Below are 25866 nucleotides of genomic sequence, written 5' to 3'. Positions count from 1 at the left end.
CGTCCCCCACCTCCTCTGCTCTGCAGATGCATCATAAAGCATCTGGAGGGTTTGGTGGTGCAGTACGACCTGACTGTGAGGGACAGCGACGGATCTGTGGTCCAGTTCCTGTACGGTGAGGATGGGCTGGACATCCCCAAGACTCAGTTTCTGCAGCCGAGACAGTTCCCCTTCATAGAAGACAACTATGAGGTATCACAAGGAATCTTTTCTCAGTTCTTGTTTGAATCCAGTTTTTATTGTTGTTTGTTTACACGCTGCAGGGACTCTTTTATACTGTGCCCTGACAATGTACTGTCTACATTTTACCAATTTACTACTGAATCAGAAGAAAAATTATGCATGTTTTTCAAATTTTCTACAGAGAAAACTCTGAAAAGTGAAGTGAAATTTATTTATATAGCACTTTTCAGCAGCAAGGCGATCCAAAGAGCTTTACAACAGAAACAACAACAGAATCAAATACAGCAAACATCATAGAAACATCATAATCAAAAACAGATCAATCATGTATAATCTAAATGAAATCATGAAACTAAACACATCTAAAACATGAGCTAAAACAGTCAAAATAGTAGCTAAAATAATCTAAATAAAATCATGATACAGTTAAAGCTGAACTAAACAACAATTAGGCTAAGACAGTCAAAATATGAGCTAAGATAAACTAAACTAAATGTACAGGAAGGCTAACTAAGCTAACATAAACTGAAACATGACGATGCTAAGCTAAGGGTACAGCATGACTAATAGAACCAAAAGGCTAAACAGCCAGCATAAGAATTACTAAGATAACTAAACTAAAATCACGAAATCACGAACAGTGTTGCGTACATTTGTATTCAGTCCTCCTTAATCTGATACCCTAAACTTTAATATTTTTTAGCGCAATAGGAACCCATGAGTGATGTTAAAGCCAACATCTTACTGAGCTGCAACTGTTACAGACTGGTTACAATCAGTCCTTACAAGCAGGCAAACAGCAGCCTGCTTGGATATTTCACCCTCTATAGCCTCAAATGTTTTCTGGCATAAGAGCAGGTGTCAGAACACAGCTCTAGCACTCTAGGATTATTAAAACTAAATTAAGAAGGGTTTGAGACGCCTACAACTATTTTCAAAGAAAATTTGTTACATACAACCATCCAGCTGTCCTTCCGTCCGTCTGTGAACAACTTCTTGTCCCATCTCTAAATTGATAACCTTTTCACATAGAAATGTCGAACTGCACAACCGGGCACCTTGTGAGTCCAGGAAAATCACTATTTTTTTTTTTTTTAAATATATTTTATTAAATTTTCTCTTTTAGAACATACATTTACATTCAACTTAACAGTACAAACATCTGCTTATACACACTCACATTCACTCACACATTCACCATTCAAACCTGCATTTGTTTAGATCCAAAAATGTACAAGACCTTTAAATTTAAACAGAGAAAAATAACATGACAGTAATAGAAACTGTAGACAAGACATCCATTCAAGACATTCATTATTAAGCTCCACCTTCAGTCCCTATGATCCTCATATATGGCTCCCACAAGTTCTCAAAGTCCCGCTGCTTACCCTTGGCGATGTATGTTAGTTTTTCCAGTCCGAGCGAATTTGCAATTTCTTTCTTCCAGAGTCCCATGGAGGGCGCATCCATGCTCCTCCAGCATAATGCAATAGATCTTCTCGCCTGAAGAAGTCCATAGTCTATCAATTTAGTTTTAATCTGTGATTGTTTAAATTCCACTGGATATATTCCTAAAACACAGATTTTAACCTCTAATGGAACTTTCACTCTAAACAATTCAGATAGACACCTAATAACATCCTTCCAAAATTTTTGGATTTTAAGACATTCCCACATACAATGGAGAAGAGTTCCTTTTTCAAATAAGCATTTAGTGCAAGTATCTGGAATGTCACTGGACATATGATGAAGCCTAACTGGTGTTATATAAGTTCTCATGAGCCATTTATATTGTAGAAGTTTAAATCTTGTGTTTATCGTTTGAGTTTGTGCTTTTAAACAGGCCTGATTCCAGTCTTCCTCATCTATATCTTCAAGAGTATCTCTTCTCCAAGCGTCTAACTTATCCATTACAGAATCCTTAGAGGAAAGCATCAACAAATTATAGAACACGGAAAGAAAACCCTTCCCTTTTACGTCCCCTACGCACACCTCTTCTATTTTGGTCAAGGGTGGAATGTCCACTATTTGTTTCAGTTTTGATGACATATAATTTTTCAATTGCAAATATTTAAAAAAGTGTTTTGGAGGTATTAAATACTTATTACATAGCTGATTGAAAGTAAGCAACATGCCATCGGCATAAAGATCTTTAATTTTCTGAATGCCTTTGGTTTTCCATAGCTTAAATCCTCCATCATTTTTCCCTGGGGTGAACCTTTCATTACCCCAGATAGGGGTAAATTGTGATAGCTCTGGACAGCCACCCATATGTTTGTGTGCTGCATGCCAGATTATAATTGTATTTTTTAAGAAAGGGTTCTTTGTGTTTTTTTTAAGTGCCTTTATATCTGATGAATATAGGAAGGTGTTTAAGGGTAAATCTGGAACAGATTGCTGTTCAATGTGTACCCAAGCTGGAGGTGCCATCGAACAAAAGTAATGCGTAGCTGATGTTAGTTGGGCAGCCATATAATACCATCTGAGATTAGGGACTTGAAGTCCACCTCTTTCATAGGGCAGATAGAGTAGCTTTAAACGGAGTCTTGCTTTTCTATTACTCCAAATAAATTGATTAAATAGTTTGTCCAGGCTATCATAAAATGAATCTGTCATTGGCAATGGAAGTGTTTGAAAATAGTATAAGAATTTGGGCAAGATTGTCATTTTTAATATATTTATTCGACCTATCATAGATATAGGTAGATTTGACCATCGATTTAGCATTTCTGTGACTTTTTCCACAAGTGGATTATAATTTACTGTGCTTATTTCACTGAGGGATGGGGTGATCTTGATGCCTAAATATGTAAAACCTGTAGATGTTTTAAATGGGGTAGCCACAATAGGACTTCTCCTTTCTTCTTCATTAAGAAACATTAACTCTGATTTAGAATTATTAATTTTATATCCTGAAAATTCACCGAACTCTTTTATTAGATTTAACAAATTGGGAATACTGATCTTCAAATTACTTAAGAAAAATATGATGTCATCTGCAAACAAAGAAATGAGATGATCTCTTCCTCCAATTCTAATACCTGATATTCCAGTATTTGCTCTAACAGCCATGGCCAGAGGTTCTATTGCCAATACAAAAAGCAGTGGTGACAAGGGGCAGCCCTGTCTAGTTGACCGTTGTAAATTAAAAGGTTTTGACATGTTATTATTGGTTAAAACTTGTGCTGTCGGATCAGTATATAGTAATCGTATCCATTTTAGAAAGGTTTCACCCAGTCCATATTTGGGGAGAACTGCAAACAGATAATTCCACTCTATTCTATCGAACGCTTGACGAGCGTCTAATGATAACATCGCCGTGTCCATACAATTATGTTTTTCATGTAATACATTGAGAACCCGTCTTATATTATGGTATCCTTGTCTTGTTTTTATAAATCCTTGCTGATCATCTATTATTAAATTGGGTAGGTATTTATCCAATCTCCTAGAGAGAGCTTTACATAAAATCTTTGTATCACATCCCATAAGACTGATTCCTCTATATGAGGAACATTCAGTTGGGGGTTTGTTTGGTTTTAGCAAAAGAGTTATTGTAGCTAGTCTCAGTGAGTCAGGAAGTGATCCAGCTTTATATGACTCTTCATACATGTTGAGAAGTGGTAAGATTAATTTATTTTTAAATGCTTTATAAAATTCTATTGGAAGTCCATCAGGACCTGGTGTTTTACCGCTATTCATGCTGTCTATTGCTTCAGATAGATCTTTTATTGTTAAAGGCCTATCAAGAGTTGTTTTCTCTTCCTCTAAAAGGATTTTGAATTTTAATTGATTAAGAAATGTAGTTTGTGATTCTTCGTTTCCAGAATATTCAGACTCATACAAGGTTTTGTAGAATTCTCTAAAATTTTCATTTATTTCTGAAGGGTCTGTGATTAAAATGTCCGATTTTGATTTTATGCTGTTAATTGCTCTTTCTGCTTGCATCCGTTTTATCCTCCAAGCCAATAATTTACCAGCCTTTTCTCCTTGATCATAAAATGCTTGTTTTGTCCACATTAAGTTTTTTGCCACTTTCTCTGTCGTTAATTTATCATATCTGGTTCTTAAAACAACAAGTTTGTGTAGTTTTGTAGGATCATTGCTCTGATAAAGTTCTGCTTCGCTGGATTTAATTAGTCTCTCTAATGATTTTAATTCTTGGTTATATTGTTTATTTTTATTGCTGCTATAGCTGATAATTTCTCCTCTAATATAGGCTTTAAAAGCTTCCCATCTAATACTAGCTGTGGTTTCATCTTTATTCATTTCAAAATATTTGTCAATGCAAGTTTCTATAAATGTAACAAATTTTGAGTCTTTAAGCAAAAGTGTCTGCATCCTCCATCGTTTCACCTCTTGATCAGTTTTATTTACTTTAATTTCCAAGGACACTGCAGCATGGTCACTGATTACAATACTATTATACCAGCAGTTCTCCACATGAGGCAATAACTCCATAGAGATGAGAAAATAATCAATACGCGAATGAGATTGGTGTGTACTTGAATAACATGAGCTTGAGATTTTGATTACTCTAACAATCTCCTAATAGGTGTCTCTTTTACCTTTGGTGGGACTCTTGATTAACATGTTTAAAACTCAAGCAGCAACACTGAGGCTCTGCTACTCAAGCAAGAAAACTGAGAAGCCCTGTGAATGTTTCAAGACATTGGAGACCCCATTGCAAATGCTGTCGCAGCCCAGTGAGAAACTGTCTCAGTGATAAGTACGTGTTGATTTGCCAACCACCATCCTGTTTAAAAATGGATTTATACTGTGAACTTCTTGGCTAAAAACAGAAAAGGAAGTTTAGGAAATACAACTTTATTTTATACAATGCAGGCAAAACGGCAAACAATTCGAGCTGAGTAACAAAAACTCAAAGATTACAATAATCAGTGTGTGATACTACGAAGAGCACACACTGAGTAGTGTATATTCTTTATAAAAAATGCAACATACAATAATGAATGCTCTGAAATGTTCCTTTAGTTACTCAGAAGTGTTTTTTTAAACAGTAGTTGTCATTAAAGCTCAGAACAACAGTTTTCCACTGATCATCTTGTCTGAATCTAAATGGAGAAAAGAAAAGTTCAACAAAGGCAAAAAACTAAACAAGAGTATGTTTCTGTTGCAATTTAAAGCTAATGTTCAGTGTAGTGATGTGTATGCATTAATGTCGAACTGGTAGTTTGAAGTCCATTGTATATTTCCTCCTAACTGTCTCAACATCAGAGCAGACAAAAAGACAAGTTATGTACTGTAACCTTCTCTTCTTTTAGCCTCTGTGTCATAAAGTTTAATCTGCTGTGCGTGTTTTTCATATTCAGTTCCCAAAAGCCCTTGTCTTCGTCCCATCTTTGCTTTCATCATGACTCTGACTCTTGTGTGCTCTGATGTTTTTATTTTTGTGATTGTTGAACACATATATAATAATAAATAATGTGGTTGCACTAATTCTCAGCTGACTGTTACACAACCATTTGTCTTATAGCACTCAGAAAACAAACACCAAACGGTTTTAATTCTTATGGCCTTCCTGTTGCCTGAAATACTCAGTACTCAGAGTGATTTCAGAAGAAACATGTCCACGGTTTATACACACACACACTATATATATACACAGACGCACACGTGCGCGGTTTTGGCGTTTTATTAATTTATTTGTTGTCTGCCTGCACTGTTTCCCTTTTTATCTACTTCCACTTTGGTTTTCTGCTGCCCGAGTCGTTCACTGAGCAGTTCATCATTTAGGGCTTACTTCCTGTTTTACTTCATGATCTTAGTTGCTAGCTCCGCCAAAATGGTTATGTTTTTGGTAGGGTGGGTTGGTTGGTTTGTCTATCCATCTGTGATCAAGATTGCTTAAAAACCAACGAACAGATGTTGTTTGAAATTTGCACGAAATGTTGGGGTTGTCTCAAAATACAAGTGATGAAATTTTGGAAGTGATCCAGATCCTGCAATATTTTCTTTAATGACTCACTATTCTGCCTCTCTTCTTTCCCTTAATGTAGAGTCTCAGGGTGGACTTGGGGTAAAACCCTCTGTGCATTATTATTGTCAGTGGCTTGTATCTCCTCCTTTAGCCAGGCTGTTATACCAGCAGGGTATCTGATGACTGGTACTTCATACATGTTGATGGCTTGGACTTTGTTCTTATCATTTACAATTTATTATTATTATTGTTATTAAACTGAGCCTGTGTTGGTATTTAATGAATCAGTGTAGCTGTTCAGCTGTCAACCGATGACAGAGACTCCAGTCCAGCCTTCACGTTTCTCCCCTGATCAGGTCATCAGGAGGGCTCAGGGCCTGGACAGCGTTCTGGCTCATTTGGACCCGCAGAGTGCCAGTCGCCACTTTGCAGCCATCAAACGCTGGAAAGCAAAGAGAGAGACGGCGTGTCCTCGGAGAGGTCCGTATCAAAGTTTGACTTGATGTCTTTGTTGTTCCTATAGTTGGGATTTTGTAGTTCTTTGTTTTGTTTTTGTTTTTTCTTTTGAATGTGACATTTGTGTGTGTCGATCTCTGTCAGGAGCGTTCTTGCTCTTTTCCCAGAAGAAGTTGGCAAAACTAAGAGAAACTATTCAAGGAGCAGAGGCCACCTCTAACCAAGATCCCGCTGTACTGGAGGTATTAATGCACAGCAAGGTGCCTCAGTATTTGTGATTTAAAGAGCGTGGACTTATGTTTGATCCAAACTGTCATTTGACCTCTGCCCCCCTCCTCAGCTGGTGAAGCAGTGGCACTCTCTGGATGAGGCGAGCAGAGCGAAATACTGCAAAAAGTCCTCCCGCTGCCCAGAGCCCTCACTGGGCGTGTTCAGGCCCGACGTCTGCTTAGGGTCCGTGTCTGAAAACTTTCACGACATCACAGAGAAATACCTCCAAAACAAAACCAGTGGGAAACAGGATAGCGTGGACTCCCACAGGTACTGAGTGTGTGTGTGTGTGTCGGATTTTCTTTTTTTGGGGGGGAGGTGCACGAGGATGCGTCTTACTGCCCGGTGCGCCTTAAATATGACAAAAGACAGAAAATGGACCATTCTTTGACAGTGTGTCTTATAATCCAGTGCGCCCTAAAGTGCAGAAAATATGGTACTCTTGACAATTTTCTGATGGGCATAATGTGTACTGTTGTTGGTGCTCTTGTTTTTTATCATCAATGTGGTTTTTACACTTCAGATCTGACGAGTGTTTTTCCTCCTGGAGTAAAAAGCCCTAATGTTCTCTGTCATCAGCCTTCGGCAGCTGCTTCACTATAAGTGGCAGCGTTCGCTGTGTGATCCGGGTGAAGCAGTGGGTCTGCTGGCAGCTCAGTCCATAGGCGAACCCTCCACCCAGATGACCCTCAACACCTTCCACTTCGCCGGCAGAGGAGAGATGAACGTCACTTTAGGAATCCCTCGGTAACAGCTCCTCACTAGATTTATATTTACCCCGATGTTCACAAGGAAACATTATCTGTTCCAGAGCCAGATAGGAGTGTTTTTTTATGGTTAACGAATGAGTGACAGACTTTGAATTTACAAACTGTCTTGGCTACCAGTCAGATACACAAATTGCACCCACAAAGAGGAAACAGCAGAAGCGTCAAGGCTTTTTAAAATCTGATTATGTGAGATTATAATCTATATTAAATAACTGCTTCCATCCACTGAACTGTGAGATGTCACACACTTTAACTTTTGAGCTGTTTAAACTTTTGAGCTGTTTAAACTCAAAAAACTTAACACTTCTTAGACAGTTTGTAAACCATAACATGGTGAAAAGAGGACACTTCAAGCTCTGTCATACTCCATAAGAAGCAGAAGTCTGTTCACGGTCACGTTGTTGAAAGACGTTCGTTTTCACACACAACCTTCAGTCTATGAGACGCTCGGAGCAGAAATCTCTGGAAATCTCCTCCCACCCACTCAAAGCATATATAGGTGTGGTTATCCAACAAAAGTAAACACAACAACATCAAGCTTGGCACGACTGAGATGAAAGGGAGTTTTGAAAAACAAGTGAGTTCAGGCATATCTCTCAGTAGAAACAACATTCAGTGTTTAAAGCCACATAAAGTTTGAAACTACATTGATTATTACGTTATTATTAATATGATCACAGTAGCATCACAGCCTCTCTGTCTCTCCTCACGTAAGCACATTTTCTGGTGGTCAGTTTTTCGCATCTAAACACGCCCATGAACTTCTGACCAATCACACAACACTTGGCACATACCACTGTGAGAAACGGTGTGGCCGGGGCCTTGTGTCGAGAAGCAGTGCACAAAGCTTCTACAAGAACAAAATGACACCATTTTTGTCACACAACCACGTGAGTGAGAGATTTCATGACTTCTCGTGGTGTATGACAACAGGTTTGGACACCTTCTGGCCGCCTCAGTGTGATTTCTAAATAAATCGAGGCGGCGAGGAGGGAGTCCAAGCCAACTCACACCTGATGTACCTTTGTGCTGCAAAGCGAGGTAGTCACAGAGCTGAAACGGTTGACATGTGAAAAGGTAAGCCAGCTTTCTGGTTCAATAATGGGATGAAGTGATGACAAACAACAATAAACAAACAGATGTATTACCAACCAGAAAGAGAATCCCTAAACTGAGTGAATTTATCATGTTTTGAAAACATAAGGAGACATCCGTCAGACATTTAATGCTTTGCACTCCTCATCAACGCAGCTGAATTCTGCTCCACACCTCTTTGGGTTCTGCTGTGCTCGCCTCATTTCTGAAAGCTCACGTCTGTGAGGGACGTGGCCGGCTTCATCTATGATTTATGAGGAGCCAGAGGCAGCATAAAGACCGAGCGGTCTGTGTGGTCATTTTGCAGAACTGTTTTGTGAAAGATTTAAATTTCTTTTCAAATCCCTCCCAGGATGCAGTTTGCTCACCCAAACTCAGAGGTGAAGGGTCTTTTCAACTTGTTATATCTCCTACGTAAAACACTGCAGACACATAAAAATGATAATGTGTGACAACCAGACACTTCTGCTACTTACAGTTCAGGATTCTTTTTCAATACAGCATGTAGTTTCCACACAATGGCTGCTTTTTCAGCTTTTCAGATTGTGATGAAGCAATCTTGAATAGAGTGTGTGTTGTCACTTCATAAAGGATTGTTACACACAGACTAAAAACAGTGAAACAGTTTGACGTCCTCCACGGCAGCAATACACAGCATAAAAATACAACACTAAAACATAACTAAGATAGAATATATGTGTGAATAAGTGAAAAATAAATAGCACTGATTAGAAATTAACACAAACCAAAACTATGAAACAACTTTTCAGTTCAGGAAGAGTTCTGGGTAGGTTTCTGTGTAATATATGTTATATTTGTACGTTTCACAACCCGAGGCTCTATCTTTAGTCCCGTTTCGTCTATCTGAGTCTCTCACTACACATTTCCTTCCTGTGTCACTCCGTTTTGTCAACCTCACAGTCTGAGAGAGATCCTGATGGTGGCCAGTTCCAACATCAAAACCCCCATGATGAGCGTCCCGGTGCTGAGCAACAAGAAAGCCCTGAAGAGAGCCAAAACGCTGCGGAAGAAGCTCAGCAGGGTGTGCCTGGCTGAGGTTAGAACCGACGACTGCTCAATTGTCCCGCCCACCTTCATGTTACCATGTTTTTATCACCGCCTGCAGCCGAAAAGCAAAGGCAAATAATGATGTTGGTATCTGTACTTGTACAGGGTTTGTATGTCTGGTACCAAAGTTTCTCGTGAAACATTGGTCAAATGTTAATGAAACGTGCAGAAAGTAATCATTGGTTGTACATCTACATCGATCGATTACCTTTGGAGTCACCCCGATTTAAGATGGCCACCAAAGCCATCTGACTTTTGACAACACATAAAGGACTCTAACCTTGTCAGTTTTACAGCGATTGAGCTACAATTTGATGTGGTAGTAGCTGAAAGTCTTCCTCAACACATACTCTGAGCACTAACAAACTGCCTGAGGCATCACAATATTACAAGAGATTGTGTCTAACATAATGGACAAAGTTTGGCCAAAAAGGCTAAAACTCAACATAAACTGATCTTTGTCTGAAGCAGTGATATGGATTACATTAAGGTTCTTATTTGATTTATGTTGGCAGTTTTTTTTACTTGTTTCCTCAGTTTCAACTCTCAAGTGCTTTCTTCATGGCCTACTTATGTAAAAGAATAATGAAGTCATGATTTTACCACATCTGTGTGTGTGTGTGTGTGTGTGTGCAGGTGCTGCAGAAGGTGGATGTCGTTGAAACGCTGCGGATTGAAAATCATCGAAAGCTGCGGATTTTCAAAGTTACCTTTAACTTCCTGCCTCCTGATCGTTACCACGATGACAAGCTGTTATCTCCCCACCAAATCCTTCGCTACATGGAAACAAGGTGTGTGTTCTTGCTTTTTGTTACCTTCTTACCACTTTACAGGTATAATCAACTGACCTATCAGAGCTGGTCCATATGGAGACCAATACGGTGAAACGTCATCTTTGAGTGAAGGGTTAGTGCAAAGGTGGGAATTGAATTTAGGTTAGGGTTAGGCTACAGAAATGAATAAAAGTCAGTGCAGTGTCTTAATACGGATAGAAATACAGACCTGTGTCTCTTTTGGTTCATCCTTTTGATACCACTGAGAACTGACCCCAACCTTTCCTTTTTTCACTTCCTGCCTGCCTTATCAGGTTTTTCCATCTCCTCCTCGAAGCAGTTAAAAAGCGCACAGCCAAGCTGGCCTCCATCGCCGTGGAGACGAGGAAGGCCACTCTCAGAGACAAAGACCTTGATGTGGATGAGACAGCCGGCACTGCTGGGGTCTGAGTTGACATTCATTTGTAGAGTCACTTAGTTTTTAGTGTTTAATGTTTATTTTTCCTCCTTAAAAGCAGTAAAATGTGAAGTGAATTTTTTTTTCCCTTTGACACTTTGCAGTTAGATGATGGAGAGGGAGAGGAAGAGGGAGAGATTGTTGATGACCAGGGGGACGAAGGAGACGCCGATGCATCTGACGCCAAGAGGAAAAGCAAACAGGAGGAGGAGGTACGATAGAAAACCCTTTCATGGCTGAAGTTCACAAATGTCTCTGCTGAGCTTCTGGCTGGCTCACTTTGGTTTCGACTGGTTTAATTGTTTTTGATTGTTTTTCAGTCATTAAAAAAAGCTCCACTCACTGAATTAGATTTAAATCTGAACCCACACAGCACTACATTTGGCCGAAACTAAACAACATATTGTTCTCAAAATGCGTGGCAACATGCTGGTAAATAGAAAAAAGGTTAAAAAACAAAAACTGGACTTCTATTCTGTAGCTGAAGATGTTTCACTTCTCATCTGGGAAACTTTTTCAATTCAAAAAGCAGAGAGTGAGGAGTTTGAGCTTTTAAAGCTGAGATGTTCTGTAAACTAGATTCACATGCAGATTAACTCACTCTCCTCACAATAGAGACTCATTAGGGTCTTTGTTAGCATGGCTCTTTTTCCTTCCCTTCTGTTATCGTGGGGATGTGTTCGATGCTGTAGAGTTCTGATGACAGAGAGTTTGTGGTGAGAGTCAAACAGAAGGTACTGATCTGTGTGGGTCAGTTTCCTGTAGACCTCAATGTTGAGACTGTCTTCTTTTTCCATGTGAACCAGACAGTCCAAAAGGTTTCAGTAAATCATTATGATGAATGCTTCTACTTCCTTGGCTTGGATTTTGACCCAGGTATCGTCCACACATCTGAACCAATGGTTCGGTGTTGAGGAGGGTTGAGAGAGAAAACACACCCAGATGAAAGGAAACAATCTCGACAGATTTCAATTGTCCGTTGTTGTTTTTTTTTATTTTGCATTCCTTCCCTGGCATATCTCGGGTAAGAAAAATAATAATCCACCGCGATCCGAAGAATAATTCAAAGGTCAAGGATTGTCGTTTGAGGGAATTCATGCGTTTGACTTTGATTCCTCTGACAATTTTCTTCCAGGCGTATTATTTACCATTGGCGGTACTCTTGTTAATAAATGTCCAGCATTTTGTAACGTTTGTTTTTCACTTTGTCATTACGATATACTGAGTGTAAATACACGAGGAATAATTAGACTAAACCAGTGTGGCATCAGAATACAACATTACAGAATTGGAAAAAAACAGTGAAGGATGTCAGAATACTTCCTGAACTCACTGTATTACCTGATGAGGATGTTTTTATATCCCAATACAGGAAGCAAGATGTTCTTCCATCTTATCATGACTGAATATGTCAGTTCTGCTAATATGATCAGTGAATTATTTTACATCCGGTGAGCAGACATCTGACTGAAATAGAAAATAAACCATCTGTAATAAAGTCCAGCTCATCAGTTTTAATAAAAGTATTTAATCTAATCTGGTTTGTTGTGGAGAGTCAGTAACTGTAAACATGGATAATAAAGTAAATTCCCTCTTTTGTCTCTACATTTCTCTACAAAGGAAGTGAGAAGCTTTCTAAAATAAGAAAAAGGAGAGGATAAATGAGGTCACTTCGTTCTTGCTGATGTTATTCCAGGCTGCAGTCAGCTGCTCTGCTCAGGCTTTAACTCTGGTCATGGATCAGCTGGACTGCATCAGTGATGTTAAACCCCAGGTTCAGACCTGGGGTTTTTTTTGTTGATAGCTCTTTAAATGACCTAGGTTTTGATGAGCTAATGGCTAGTCTGAATGCACCAATGTGGGCTGTAAAAACAAACCAAGTAATTTTGGTTCTTTGTGTCAGTTTGAGGTATCTCCGCTGGGCTTTGTGGCCGACAGAAGGACTGTCAGAGTGGATCTACAGGGCTTATTTGTCTGCTTTCAAGCTCAAATCCACCCTCTGACCTTTAACGTTTTTGATAAAGACTTTCAAAGACTTGGTTCTGCTCTGGAACCAGATTTCCTGGTTCGGCTTTGGCTCCCAAATGGCCGAGCCCGGGTTCAGAACCAGTTACCCCGGAGCTGTCGTGAGGTTGACTGTGTTGCTTTGGTCCTGCAGGTGGACTACGAAAGCGAGGATGAAGCTGAGGGGGACGACGCCGGAGATAAGGAGGGTCAGGGGGAGGACGAGACCCAGGAGAACCCCGAGTCCAACACCGTGGAGGAGTCTCAGCCCGAGTCTGCAGAACTGAAGAGACGAACAAGGACAGAGACAGGAGAGGCGTCCTCGCTCCAGATGAGAGTGAATTCTGTCCTGCAGATAAACCCGGCGATAGAGAAATATTCTTTTGATCAGCAGCAGGAACTCTGGTGTGAGGTGAGCTTCTCTGTCATGGTGTTTGTGCTTGTTAGTTTGAAAAGTTACAAAGTTTAGACTAAAGGAAACTACTGCTCCAGAACAGCATGTCCAGTGTCCCTTACATGGAAACATCACCACGTAGCACTACCTCCTCTGTGACAAGTTTACACAAAAGAACAAGCCTTCGTTATCAGCTGAGAGGGAGCCTTCAGATCCACCACAGCAGAAAAAAATGTGCTTTTTAAACAATGAAGCATCAAAGCATTTTCCATAGACTGCAGTCTGTGCTTTACTGAAAACTGAAGTTTTGGATTAGACAATAAGAAAAAGTTTTGCAATCTTTATATGAGGTTCAAGGTCTTGAAATTCTGGAGTTTAATCTGAGTATTTTCCAGGTCTGGATAAGTGTAAAAAAAAAGTATGAAAAAACTAAAAATAGGCATTTGTAAAAGTTACTCAAACAAGCAGGATATTTTTCACATCGACGATGTATAAAAAATGAGCATCGCCATCACGATGTCCGCTGTCACGTCATTTACAACTGGGATGAAATAAAAACAGAGCAATATTTAAGATAAAAATATATATATTTCTGGCAGAAGGTAGCAGTTTATCCTTACAAGGTGCACTAAAAAGCCTGAGAAAGTTTGGGGAAAAAAATCCTTTTGACTTCCAATAATTTGACATGGGCAAACATTAAAAAAACCAAAAACGAAACACTCTTTTACAAACATTATCAGTTACAAAAAATGTATAGACATTGTTCCGGAAATCGTTCAAAATGAATAAAAAGTCTGGCAATTTGAGTCTGCAGAAGTATGAGTATGTGTAGGAACCTGATACTTGGTAAAAAGTGAATCCCTTTTTTTTTTGGTTTACTGAAAACTGCAATAATAATTCAGACATTTCTCTTGAATAAAATGAGTTTTATTGTCTAGAATTGACATTCTTAAATTAACCAATAGACTTTGGTTTAGAAAAAAAATGTTTGATTTTAAACTTCTTAAATATTTCTTAAAAGGCAATAAAGGAATGTAAATAAATAAAATAAATTGTTCCTGTACTTTTTGAACACTAAGTTAACTTCAAGGTCTATCATTTCTTGAATCATCTATTTTGGTCAAATGATGTCATGTGCCATCTCACACAATCTGTTCAGCTAGTTTCTCACTGGGCTGTGAGCATTCACAAGTGAGTCTCTAAAATGTTTCGGTGCTTGCAGGGATTTGTTTCAGTGTCCTCCCTTGAGTTGCAGAGGCTGGCAGTCTTTTCACTTGAAATTTGATCCTGTTCAAAAGACGTTTGTGTGAAAATTTTTATCTCAAAATGGGGGGCAGAGTCGTCTCCAAACCTTCTGAAGAGCGCCAGAGCTGCATGTTGACGCCTGCATGTGGGAGCTCTCCTCTGACAGAAGACATGTCCATTAAAGTACCATTGGAACTGAACATGATAAAAAATAATTATTAAAAAAAAAGGAAAAGACTGGTCCAAATCTGCCTGACTTCATTTGTAAAGTGTGCTCTGCTAGATTAAATCATAAACAAGAGGATGGCTGTTAAAGTATGTACAAAGTGGCCGAGCTGTGTTTGATACGGACAGATCTGAGCAACAGAATAATGTGCACGACCTTCAATGCTGTTCACACAAAAATAGGCCAGTTTTCCAAAAACACTAGTCGCTCAAAATATGGTTGGAAAGACTCTGGGGCCGTTTGCACAAAGCTGTTTTTCAGTGAAATTGTAAGTAAAAATTGTAACATTTCTGTTGCATCACACCCCCCAAACTTGCATTTCAAATGAAGTTGCAACGTGAAACCGCACGTCTACACCACAGACGGCTGCTGTTTTGCTCATGCAGGACATCAGCAGCAGTAATAATGGAGGACAGCAGAGTGCTGTTTATGTTACTCACTCTTTTTTTCAACATGCAGCAGCAACCCAACCTCACTGTAAGGCCAAACGAAAGTCCGTGTTTTCTACAAACTACAGCGGGTTCAACGAGCACAGCAGCACCGTGTAAACGTGCAACTTTTTTTTTCCCAACCAGCGTCTTCGACTTCTCCAGGAGATCGGCTTCAGAGTTCAGTGAGACTGCAACTAAAAATGTTCTCCTGATTGCAGCTGCAGCCCGGTGACATTTTGGCTTTAGTGCTTGGACTGTCAGCTACTCCTACATCAGATTTTAGCTCAATATTTGTGAAATTGACAGAGTTTATTCCTCCAGTTGATGCACAGCTTCTCATGCCAAACAAGCTCTTGAAGTATGAGTGTGATCTCAACTGCTGCCACACCAAATTTACACTAAAATCGACTGACTTATAGCCATCTGTGTGTTTTCTAAGGTCAGTGTGCTGTGGCGGCCATCTTGAATTGGGTTGGCTTTAAAAGTTAACCTCTTGTAGATGTACATGCAATAATTTACTTTCTGAAAGTTTCATTGAAATCCACCTAGTGGTTCATGAGATACTTGGAGAACAAATTCACACAAAGGCAAAAACAATATTGCCCACCTTTTTGTGGGTTTTTTTTTTTCTTTTTTTGCCAAGATAGTGCCAGCCTTCATTCACCACTCCCGCTTTCACCCTCACAGGTGGAACTGGCTCTGCCTGTGAACAAGGTGCACTTCGACCTGACCTCGATTCTGTCAGCGCTGGCCCAGAACGCAGTCATCATGGAAACCAAGGGTCTGACCCGCTGCCTGCTGAGCGAGACCACGACGAGGTCCGGAGAGAAACGGACGGTCCTCAACACGGAGGGAATCAACATGCACGAAATATTCAAATACAGTGATGTATGTGTAGAACCATTCATTAAAATCCGTCCAGCGGTTTGAGAGATATTTTGCCAACAGACAGACGGAGTCGACTCCAAAAAGTTAAATGCAAAGTTTTAAACAAATATGTTAGGGATCAGTCTCAGCGACTACCACACCAATCAGAATCCGAATAACTTTGTGTGGCAGACTCAAAGATACGGTGACTGACGAACACAAGTCATTCAGATCTGAGCATTTCGGTTAAAAATTGATCTAAATCTTTGGCGTTTGTTTCTCCAGATCTTGGACATCAACAGACTGTACTCCAATGAAGTTCACACCATGGCTAAGACTTACGGGATTGAAGTGGCTCTGAAAGTCATAGAGAAGGAGATCAAAGACGTTTTTGCCGTTTACGGTATCCGCTCACGTCCTCACCCACAGTCCACGCGGGTACGAGAAGTGCTCGGATCATGATGGCACCTTTCTGTCTGTCTGCAGGTATCGAGGTCGACCCCAGGCATCTGTCGCTGGTGGCAGATTACATGTGCTTTGAAGGTGTATACAAGCCTTTAAACCGGCACGCCATCCAGTCCAACTCGTCTCCTCTGCAGCAGATGACCTTCGAGACGAGCTACAAGTTCCTCAAACAGGCCACCATGCTGGGTAAAGATGACCAAGCTTAAAAACAGGAAGTAGAGCTCTGCAGCTGTGGAGAAATCCCACTTTAGACTGAGTTTATATGAGAGCTTTGAGGGGATGGCATGTTTTCTACAATGATATTGTTTAGGTTTATTATTACTCATATTTAAAGGGGTATTTCAGACATTTTAAAGTGGGGTCCGGTGGAAACCTTATGAACAATTAATATCTTATGACCTCAATTTGGAGGAATAGTTTGAACCTCGCAGGATTGATGAGCTAACTGCTAAGAGGAACTCGGCCAAGACCAAAGTGGCCTGCTGCTGTCTTAAAACAACTCCAGTCACCACTATGAATGTTTTGTGCAAAAGATTTTTAATAGACCACTGCCGTAAATTTAGCGTTAGTTGGTTGTTTACATCAAATCTGTGGTTATTTAGAACCCTAAGTAGTTTAATGTGAAACTGATAGCATTCTGTAGGCTCTAATGATAGAGTTATAAGCTGCTATGAAAATTTAATGACTGACTAATGAATAATGACCACAACAATCCACTTTAGCTCTGTTTGAACGAGCCTTTAGCTCATCAGTTCAGTCAGATTTAAACTTTGTTTCTCCAAACTGAGGTCATTCAACAAACTATCTACAACAGGTAAGATATTGGAAGCCATGACCTTTCCACAGAACCCCACTCCAAGCGGTTCAAACCCTTTAAGGAGGGAAAAAAGATCATATGGGTGTTGATTCATTTTTAGTTTCACAATGATGTTTCATTGTTCTCTGTCAGATGTAGGTTAGAAACTTCCCCATCATAACCAATGATCCAGATCTTGTGATCCTGAGGCTGCAGGGTTGAGGCAGGAAGGGCATCCGACGTAGAACAATTGGCAAATCTTTTGTGCGAGTTTGCTTGCTGTAGCAAGCCCTGGAGAAGGGAGCAGCTGAAAAAAAACCACAATTCTGTAAAATGCAGTGCTTTGTTAAAGTTGATGCCTGCTTGGTTTCTTATAACGTCTGTAAAGTTTGTTTGTTTTCTAACAAAAACTTGAGTTGAGTCTTTTTTTTATTGTTTTATTTTTCAGGGTCACATGATCAGCTGGTGTCTCCCTCGGCCTGCCTGGTGGTGGGAAAGGTCGTCAAAGGAGGAACAGGACTGTTTGAACTCAAGCAACCTCTGCAGTAGGAGATAAGTCAGCAGCGATGCTGGTGGAGTTTTAGACGCTGCCATGACACGGTTTTCACTTGCTGTAATCAAATTTTGACATTCAGTTCCCTATTTCAGGTGACTTTTTAAATGTCTGTCAAAAATGCCTGAGTTTGGAGTTACTCGTTGCAGAGAGTAAAATCCAACATAAAAAGGTTATTCCGAGCTATATTAAATAGTACCGTCTGGCAGAGTTTGCTCCAGTAGTTTTCAGATATATTGAATGCAATTCTGAAATGCAGGTCCTCAAAACACTGCTGAGTCCCAACCTACATTAGGCTGGTCATATTCTGTGTAGGTGAACAAATATGGGAGTAAATTTAATGTTTGACCCATTGTTAGTCAATTTGGCTGTTTCTGTGGATAAACTAATACATGTGGTAGTTGGCATCCTGTCACAAATTTTGCTTTTAAATTTATGTACACATTAGCCATTAATATGAGAAAAATGTGTTGTTGTTTTTTTTGTCCTGTCTTCATGACTTTTGAAGGAGTGCCTTTAAATTTCGGTGAACTATTATGCTGCTGAACAGTCAGACTAATGCCATCTTAAAAAATGGAAACATTTGTTCGAAAAAAATAAACTCGTTTATTGTTGCTTGTATTTAATAATAAAATAAAAATGTATAAATAAAGCAAAAAATGTAGTATTTATTCATTTAATTTATTTCCTGAGGTTTGGTCGGTTCTGAGTGTTTTTTACAGTATTTTTAGCTGTAGCTTGTTGAGATGGGAAAAGCGGAAGTGATGGCGCGCGTTCTGTCCTCTGATTGGCTGGCAGCTGCACGCGCTCCTTGAAGCAGACCGATGAAGAGCAAACAGCCGCAGGGAGTCACACTCGACCTTCTGCTCCACAGAAAGGAGTAGTGATGAGGAGTCACGGGGATTTCTGGGAAGGTGAGACGAGTTATCAGTCTGGGGAGGATTGTGTGCGGGTAGAAACGGGAACATTTGTGATTCGGGGCGGGTTGTTGGGACGAAAACGGTTCTGTTCGTGTCCAGTTGTTCCCAACTGTAAGCTCAGTTAGGTCCATTTAAAGGCCCGGGCTCCGTGTCGCTGAGAACAGGTAGGGATAAACGTATATTACTCCACTTAAGTACGCTTCGTTTGTCACAGCACATACTTACGAGTTTTTATCAGAAATGTTTAAATATTTTGTGTGAGACTGGTGCCGAGTACCCCCGTCTATGGAGACTGGCGTCCTATTTCCAGTTTACTGACGTTTAATCATGGCCGTCTTTTGGGGCTCAAAGCACAGAAACGTGCCGCTGCAGCTCCCGGTATGGAAGCTCGACGAAAAACAGATTTTTTATTTAAAAAAATAATAAAATGCCCATTAAAATGTCTAAGGGCTTATTGTCGACTTGTAGGGTTTCTGAGTTTAATAAATTAGCTTTAAAGCTAGTCGTGGCTAATCCAGTTAATTATTATTATTATTATTGGTATTATTATTATTATTATTATTATCTCCTGAGATCCTGCGTCCTCATACCAGGATACTGCATTGAACAAACAAACACCAAATACAAAGCTCGGGTCTCAGGAGGATTTAGCAGTTGTTAAGGAGAACGGTACCTTTCAGGACTTTAATGTGACTCACATTTTGACTAATTATAGATGGTTTTACTTGAGCAGCCAGACAAAAACATACTTCCGGTCCTCTCTTCTGCTGTGTGCTAAATATAATTAGACGATCATGTCTTTTCCTCTCTGTTTGTGTGCCTGTCTGTTAACAAAATATTTATTGTCCTGTCCAGTTGGACGGATTTCATTGAAACTCAAAGTAATCATTGGAGTCAATCCCATTCAAGATGGCCGCCACAGCTAAGCAACCGTAGCAAACACAAAAATGCCTTTAACTCGGTCATTTTTACATTTATTAAGCTCATATTTGATGTGCTAGCAGCTGGGAGTCACTCCCAACTTGTGTTCAAAGTGCTAATTTTGTTTATAAAACTTTTGCCACTATTGTCTGTGTAATAGATTGGGTGTACAGCTACAATTTATTAGCTTTTAAAGTCACCCTAGTTCAAGATGGCTGTCACATCCAGTCGACCTTAGCAAATACATTAATAGGCTATGTCTCAGTTAATTTTGCAGCTTAAATGTAGTCGTTGTGGTCGCTGAGAGTCATTCCCAACACATTCTCTGAGCACTGACGCATCTCACAAGATGTCTCATGAGTTCACGGATGAAGTCATTTACAGTTTGACCGAGACTTCTGCAACTCCCTCCTCCCTCTTGCTAAAATTTTAGTTTAAAACCTAAGCATGAAAGGCAGTTTGATGGAGGCTTCACAGCGTTTCCCCCAGAAAAGAGGCTAAGCCCGGTGGTAGGTGGCCGTTCGCTGACTGACTGTGATTTAGTAAAAAAAAATGATTAAAGTTGACAGGAAAGTTGAAAATATGGCTATTTATTATGTGACATTGTAAGATATTTGTGTCAAATATTTACACAACTACAGTTTTACAAAAAGGCACTTTTGAAATACTTTTTTAAACAAAAATAAAATTAAAATAACTACAAATTGTTTGCACCTAATTTGAATCCTAATTTAAGTCAAATTTACAAATAAATTAAATTAACATAAATGAAAAAGTGCAAACAAAGCACCAACACACGTCTCACATCAAGGCCAATGAATAACAACAGAGAACTGAAAAACAGAGAGATACTGTACTGTGCTTTTTGTGGCGCAGGCTGCATGTTGGATCACTACATGATACAACAAAACAAAGCATATCTAATGCTGAATTTAATAGCATAATTTTACTGGTAAACAAAGATAAATTGGTACGGCATATTAATATTTTCACTAAATACAAAATATGCTTACCACATTCAGTCTTGTAAAGCCACCTGCTGAATTTCAACCAACCAACCATTTTTGTTTAAACCCGATAATGTTTATTGCTAACTCCAGCAGTAGCTGAAGGCGGCTCGGCCTCAGGGCTCATTAGAGTTGCGCGGGGCTCCAAGACCTGAGCGTGCGGTGGAGGTGGTTATATTTGGCGCTTACATCGGTGCAGTATTCTCCAAAAAAGACGAGGCAGTATGCTATGTAACCAGTGGAAATACAGTAAAAAAGAGAGCAGATGGTTGTCACATCAAATATGGCTGCACGTAGGAGGAAGAGCTGTTGTGTTTCTGGCTGTGATACAGAGAGGATGTTTAAACTTAAAGCATTCAGTTTGACTTTCATTGATTTATTTGCATATTTGCTGTAGTTGTGATTTGCCCATCATAGGACTAATATTTCTTCCCTCTGTGGTCTACAAACACTTCCTTTTTATCGGCTGCAGCAGTAATATCCTTCCATGAGTTTTGAACCGTTTGATTATCTTTGTGATCTCTCATAAAGGGATCATAGAAATGCTGATACAGGTGAACCAGCTCCACTAGAGCACCAAAATCGTCCATTTTTAATGGAGCGCGGTCAGCATCAAGTTACTAGGAGACTAGGAGGTGCATGACCATGCAAGGAGACACCGCGCGGGACCTTCGCGCAGGGGCGTGGACAGCGCATTTGCATCACTGTTGGCACGCTGACACTCGCGCGGTGAGGTAGATAAAGGTAGCAGTTTTGGGGGTGCGGGTGGAAAAAAAAACCTGTATAAAAAATGACGTATTTATAATAAATAAGCGGAGCTTAGGCTGGCGACCGGGTCACCAAATACACTGGGGGAAACCCTGCTTCAGGTTCTTGGCACAGGAAACGACACACAGTGGCATTGCAGCTTGTTTTTGTGGCTAGATGCCTCGTGAGAGATTGGCATGCGCCGCAAATCTGAACACGGACTTTGTTTCGCTCAAACACTCGAAGCGTGATATGAGCGACAATAAGACACACAAATACCTGTCTGGCTAGTCTGTTTTCAAAGTATTAACACACCTCTTTTCTGTAGTTCAGTTGCTCCACCTTCAAGGAGCCTCATGGAGCAGGCTGGGCAAACTCAGAGAGAAAAGGATGAAACCTACGTGTATTATTGTTCTAGCCATTCTTGTTTGCTAATGTTGACTCGCTGTGGTGGACTTCTTAAATTGGGTTAACTCCAAAAGCTAATCAGCTGCAGACGTGCATCCGAGGATTACTTTGGCAGAGTTCCGTTAAGATCTGTCTGCTGGTTCATGAGATATTTCACTGACAGGCAAACACGCCCATGCAGGCGGTTACATGATTGTCCAGCTTTCCACTGTGGCAGACTATTTTTTTTTTAAAGGGTGGTTAAATTTAGTGATTAAAACAGTGATTCCCAACCCTGGTCCTCTAGGAACACCATCCTGCATATTTTAGTTGTTTCTCTGCTCTTCAGCAGGTCTTCAAGTTCTGCAGAAGCCTGATAATCACTCAGTCATTCAAATAAGGTGTGTTACAACAGGGAAGCAATTAAAACATGCAGGATCGTGTTCCTCGAGGACTGGGGTTGGGAATCACTGGATTAAAACACCAACTTGTGAGCAACCTTGAGATGCAGTGCCTGACTTTTAGGTTTAGGATAATCTGTTGTTTTTATTTAAAACATTACAACAGGCAGAAAAAATGCAACATAAATATTGTTTCAGCCTGATTTTTTCCTTTTCTTTTCACCCCTCTTTGTTTGGGACATTATTAAGAACAGAATAAGTAAATGAATGAATCTTCTTACAGACAAATTTAAACTAAAAATGAACATAAATTGCTCCGGAGCCTCTGTTACCATGAGGATCTAGCCAAACTTGGAGATCCTCCATTACACAGAAAACTGACTTTAAGCCAGGGTTCCAACGCAGGCTTAAAGTGTGGAATTTGGTTTTAATATCCTCCAGCTGTGAAGAAGTTAAGAAAAAGAAAATAGTTTGCCAAAGCATTTGTTTCCAGACTGTTTCATTATTGCATTTTCTGGAAGGTGAAGTTCAAATTATCAAAAAACTTGTTTAACGTAGCTGAGTATTTTCATATTATTTGGATTTAAAGATTATTGTAGTTATCATGATATCCATTTTAGTTGATTTTAAGCTTTAAGCCATCAATATAATATAACCCTAACCCTTGGTTTTTAAGTTTCTGATTGAGAACTCACACTCTTGAAGTTTTAGAAGTTTCTTGGGTAGCTGTCTCAGGTGATTTAAAAAAAAAGTGCTCAACCTCTAGCAGGTCTTCCAGTCCATAGCCCCTCTTTGTGTTGATGCATCTTAAAACCTTAAATGAGATACAGCTTTATAACTTCAGATTATTATTTTACAGTGTGTCACTCTTAAATCATGAGGTAGCCTAACCTAAAGTGTACCAAGGGCTATCTTTAAATTATGTAAATGGGAACTTAGTTTTACTAAATTAACTTTTTTTTTTTTTGCTGCTGTCCACTTTTTGTGCACGGTTTGAGGTTTTTCATGGTGTTGAAAGCACACAGACAATAAAGGCACCACTATAATGTATACATTCACAGCAAACCGCACAGATGTTTTTATGTCAAAAGCTGACAGAAAATTTGAGACTGGAAAAGTTGGAATTTTTAAAACTGAAATTTTATGGTAAATCAACTGTACTTCGCAGTGCCTTTTTAGCCAACCAGGCCACTCAAAGCACTTTACAACACAATCTGTGCCCACATTGACCCAGCCACACACACATTCATACAGCACTGTTACATCTCTACAAAAATAATCTGAATATATCATTCTACGGAGACTAATCAGTGCTTTAAACTCCGGTCATACACCAGTGGGGCACATCAGAGGCAATGAAGGGTTCAGTGTCCTGCCCAGGGACACTTCAACATGTGGCTGCTGCCAGGAATCCAACCTCCAACTCTCTCATTGGAGGACGACTGCTGTGGCTCAGTGGTTGGAGGAACTGCTTTATAGGAACTGAAGCCAAACATTGTTGGCCAAGCTGGAAATCTCGTTTCCTCGTACAGCCCTCTGATTATTTTTGTCACAGTACTTTGTCAGAATGTAGGTATTTTTAAATGCAACACAATTGCTTCTCGTCAAAGTCCATTAATCTCAGAATGTAAAATACCAATCTGACTTATTCAGTTGTCTTATTTTTTCCACACATCCCATGTTACTGATGATTAAGTGACCGTCTCTGTGTGTCCAGGACCAGACGCCTGAGGACCTGAGGGCTTTGTGCTCCAGCAGAGGGACCAGAGGAGTTCACAGTGGTATACAAGGTCTACAGTCGATGAGAACATCATGAGGTTTCCACTCTGCTGGGCAGGACACAGGTGAATTTAAACACAGCACAAAGAGTCCCTCTGCTCTGTCCAAACAGCCGTCGTTAAATAAACTTGTGACTCAGTTCTGTCTGTCCTCTTATGAAAGGTGGGTTGTTCATGGTTCACATCTCTGGCGTTTCAGTGTTTGGAGACTTTACAAAGGCATTGTTGATATTTAAAAATATATATATATATATCAAAGCCAATCTCTGCCTGTGGGGAGTACTGGAGATGCATATCGACTGTGTTTTGCATAATATTGTTGTAGTTATTGTATTCTGAGACAGCAGATATTTTTTTTTACTTTTCTAACAATAATCTGTGATGCTCTGCCCTCATCTTTATCTCCAACGTATTGGTGTTACGCATTGCAATGGAGTATGTTCACACACACACACATTACAGCAGTGATGTGGTGGTTATAAAGAAAGAAGGGAGATTGCCAGTAAAATTCAGGAATATTATTACATGCAGGCTATCAGATCAGGCGGCGTTACAGGACTGCTTCACCCTGCTCAGTCTCACAGCAGTGCCATCCAGTAAAAGTAATAACAGAAATCTAAATGTATTCACTGTGTAAACCGCAGAACACATCTGCCCTGTTAGCCAAACAAATTACCCAAATTCAATTCTTACTCAAAATTACAAGACATTTGCTCACATTCTTTCACTTTTTTTCACAATTTCTTTTTTTTTCAGTCAACTTACTTCATCACGTAGTCTCTTGTTCGGGTTGTTGCATGTTTTTCCCTTTGCGGAACAGTTCGTTTTGATGTCTGTTTTGGCCTGAGGGGATCCCCTATTGTATCAGTCTTTGGCGTTTCATTTGAGCAAAGTGACAGTCGGGCTGCATTTCATCTGAGTTCATTCATGAAGACGAATGAACTCAGTCCAGTCTGCTGCTGCATTGAGGAAGGATCATTGTACTGGGTCTCTTCCCACATGAAAAGGCATCTTCACCCTGACTGCAGCTCCAACAGTGACTTTTGTTGGTTTGGCTCCTCTCTTTTTGTTTGTGTAAAGTAAGGTTGGGCGATTGGACGAATTTATCAACCATTGATGATAGGCTGAGCCATTCGACAGTTTTTATTAGAGCAATTTTTATTTTTTTGGCCCACGCATTAAGTTTCTTAACACAATCCCTCCAGGATTTCGCAGGCATTTTTTGTGATTGTTGCGGGCTAAAATGCCTGATTTCGCCGGACATTTTTCTAAAAGTTGCAATGAAAAGTTGTGATTTTTTTTTTTTTTTTACTAAAATCAATAAACAACCATAACTTTTAATATATAAACCAATAATACTTACTAGTTTTGTAAGATAATTCCCAACAAACATTGACATTATCAAAAAGTGCTTTATTTGAGAACTTTGATAGCTGACATTCAGACCATTTCTGGATTGTCCCTCGTCTGCAGCTCTCCTCACATGTTTTGCAGACACAAAGTGTTTGTCGATGCATTTATGTTCCATGATTACACTGCAGGACGTGCAAAACAGCTTCCCCCCACTCTCATGCAGCTGGGTAGAAGACTGTTTTGCGTGGTCCTTTGCTGAAATCTTTGTGGGCAAATGTGAAGCATTAGTGCACATTTTCACTTCGGTCGCTGCTCCTGCACGCTCCCGGTATTCTGATGTTAACAGGAAGTGACGTCA

At 39.8% G+C, this 25866-nt stretch overlaps 2 protein-coding genes across 3 annotated transcripts in view; both read left to right on the top strand.

Moving 5' to 3' along the window:
* The window catches only part of polr1a (RNA polymerase I subunit A), a 35590-nt gene extending 16939 nt beyond the window's left edge, over window positions 1–18651 (top strand). Inside the window, exons 24-37 of the mRNA XM_017423131.3 lie at window positions 27–192; window positions 6481–6604; window positions 6725–6822; window positions 6921–7120; window positions 7430–7597; window positions 9637–9772; window positions 10420–10574; window positions 10871–11000; window positions 11118–11225; window positions 13172–13429; window positions 16001–16201; window positions 16466–16583; window positions 16667–16831; window positions 17890–18651. Coding sequence (XP_017278620.1) covers window positions 27–192; window positions 6481–6604; window positions 6725–6822; window positions 6921–7120; window positions 7430–7597; window positions 9637–9772; window positions 10420–10574; window positions 10871–11000; window positions 11118–11225; window positions 13172–13429; window positions 16001–16201; window positions 16466–16583; window positions 16667–16831; window positions 17890–17990 — 2128 coding nt within the window. The 3' untranslated portion in view covers window positions 17991–18651. The remainder of the gene's footprint in view (window positions 1–26; window positions 193–6480; window positions 6605–6724; window positions 6823–6920; window positions 7121–7429; window positions 7598–9636; window positions 9773–10419; window positions 10575–10870; window positions 11001–11117; window positions 11226–13171; window positions 13430–16000; window positions 16202–16465; window positions 16584–16666; window positions 16832–17889) is intronic.
* A 131-nt stretch (window positions 18652–18782) lies between these two features.
* st3gal5 (ST3 beta-galactoside alpha-2,3-sialyltransferase 5) overlaps window positions 18783–25866 on the top strand; it is a 19943-nt gene continuing 12859 nt past the window's right edge. The window contains exons 1-2 of one of the 2 annotated variants that reach the window (XM_017423157.3): window positions 18783–18908; window positions 24095–24221. In XM_017423157.3, the coding sequence (XP_017278646.1) occupies window positions 24190–24221 (32 nt within the window). In that variant the 5' untranslated portion in view covers window positions 18783–18908; window positions 24095–24189. The other variant, XM_017423158.3, reaches the window with a different exon arrangement.

Source organism: Kryptolebias marmoratus, linkage group LG9 (assembly GCF_001649575.2).
Source record: "Kryptolebias marmoratus isolate JLee-2015 linkage group LG9, ASM164957v2, whole genome shotgun sequence".
NCBI classification, from domain to species: Eukaryota; Metazoa; Chordata; class Actinopteri; order Cyprinodontiformes; family Rivulidae; genus Kryptolebias; species Kryptolebias marmoratus.
This window is presented reverse-complemented; position numbering and strand designations above follow the sequence as displayed.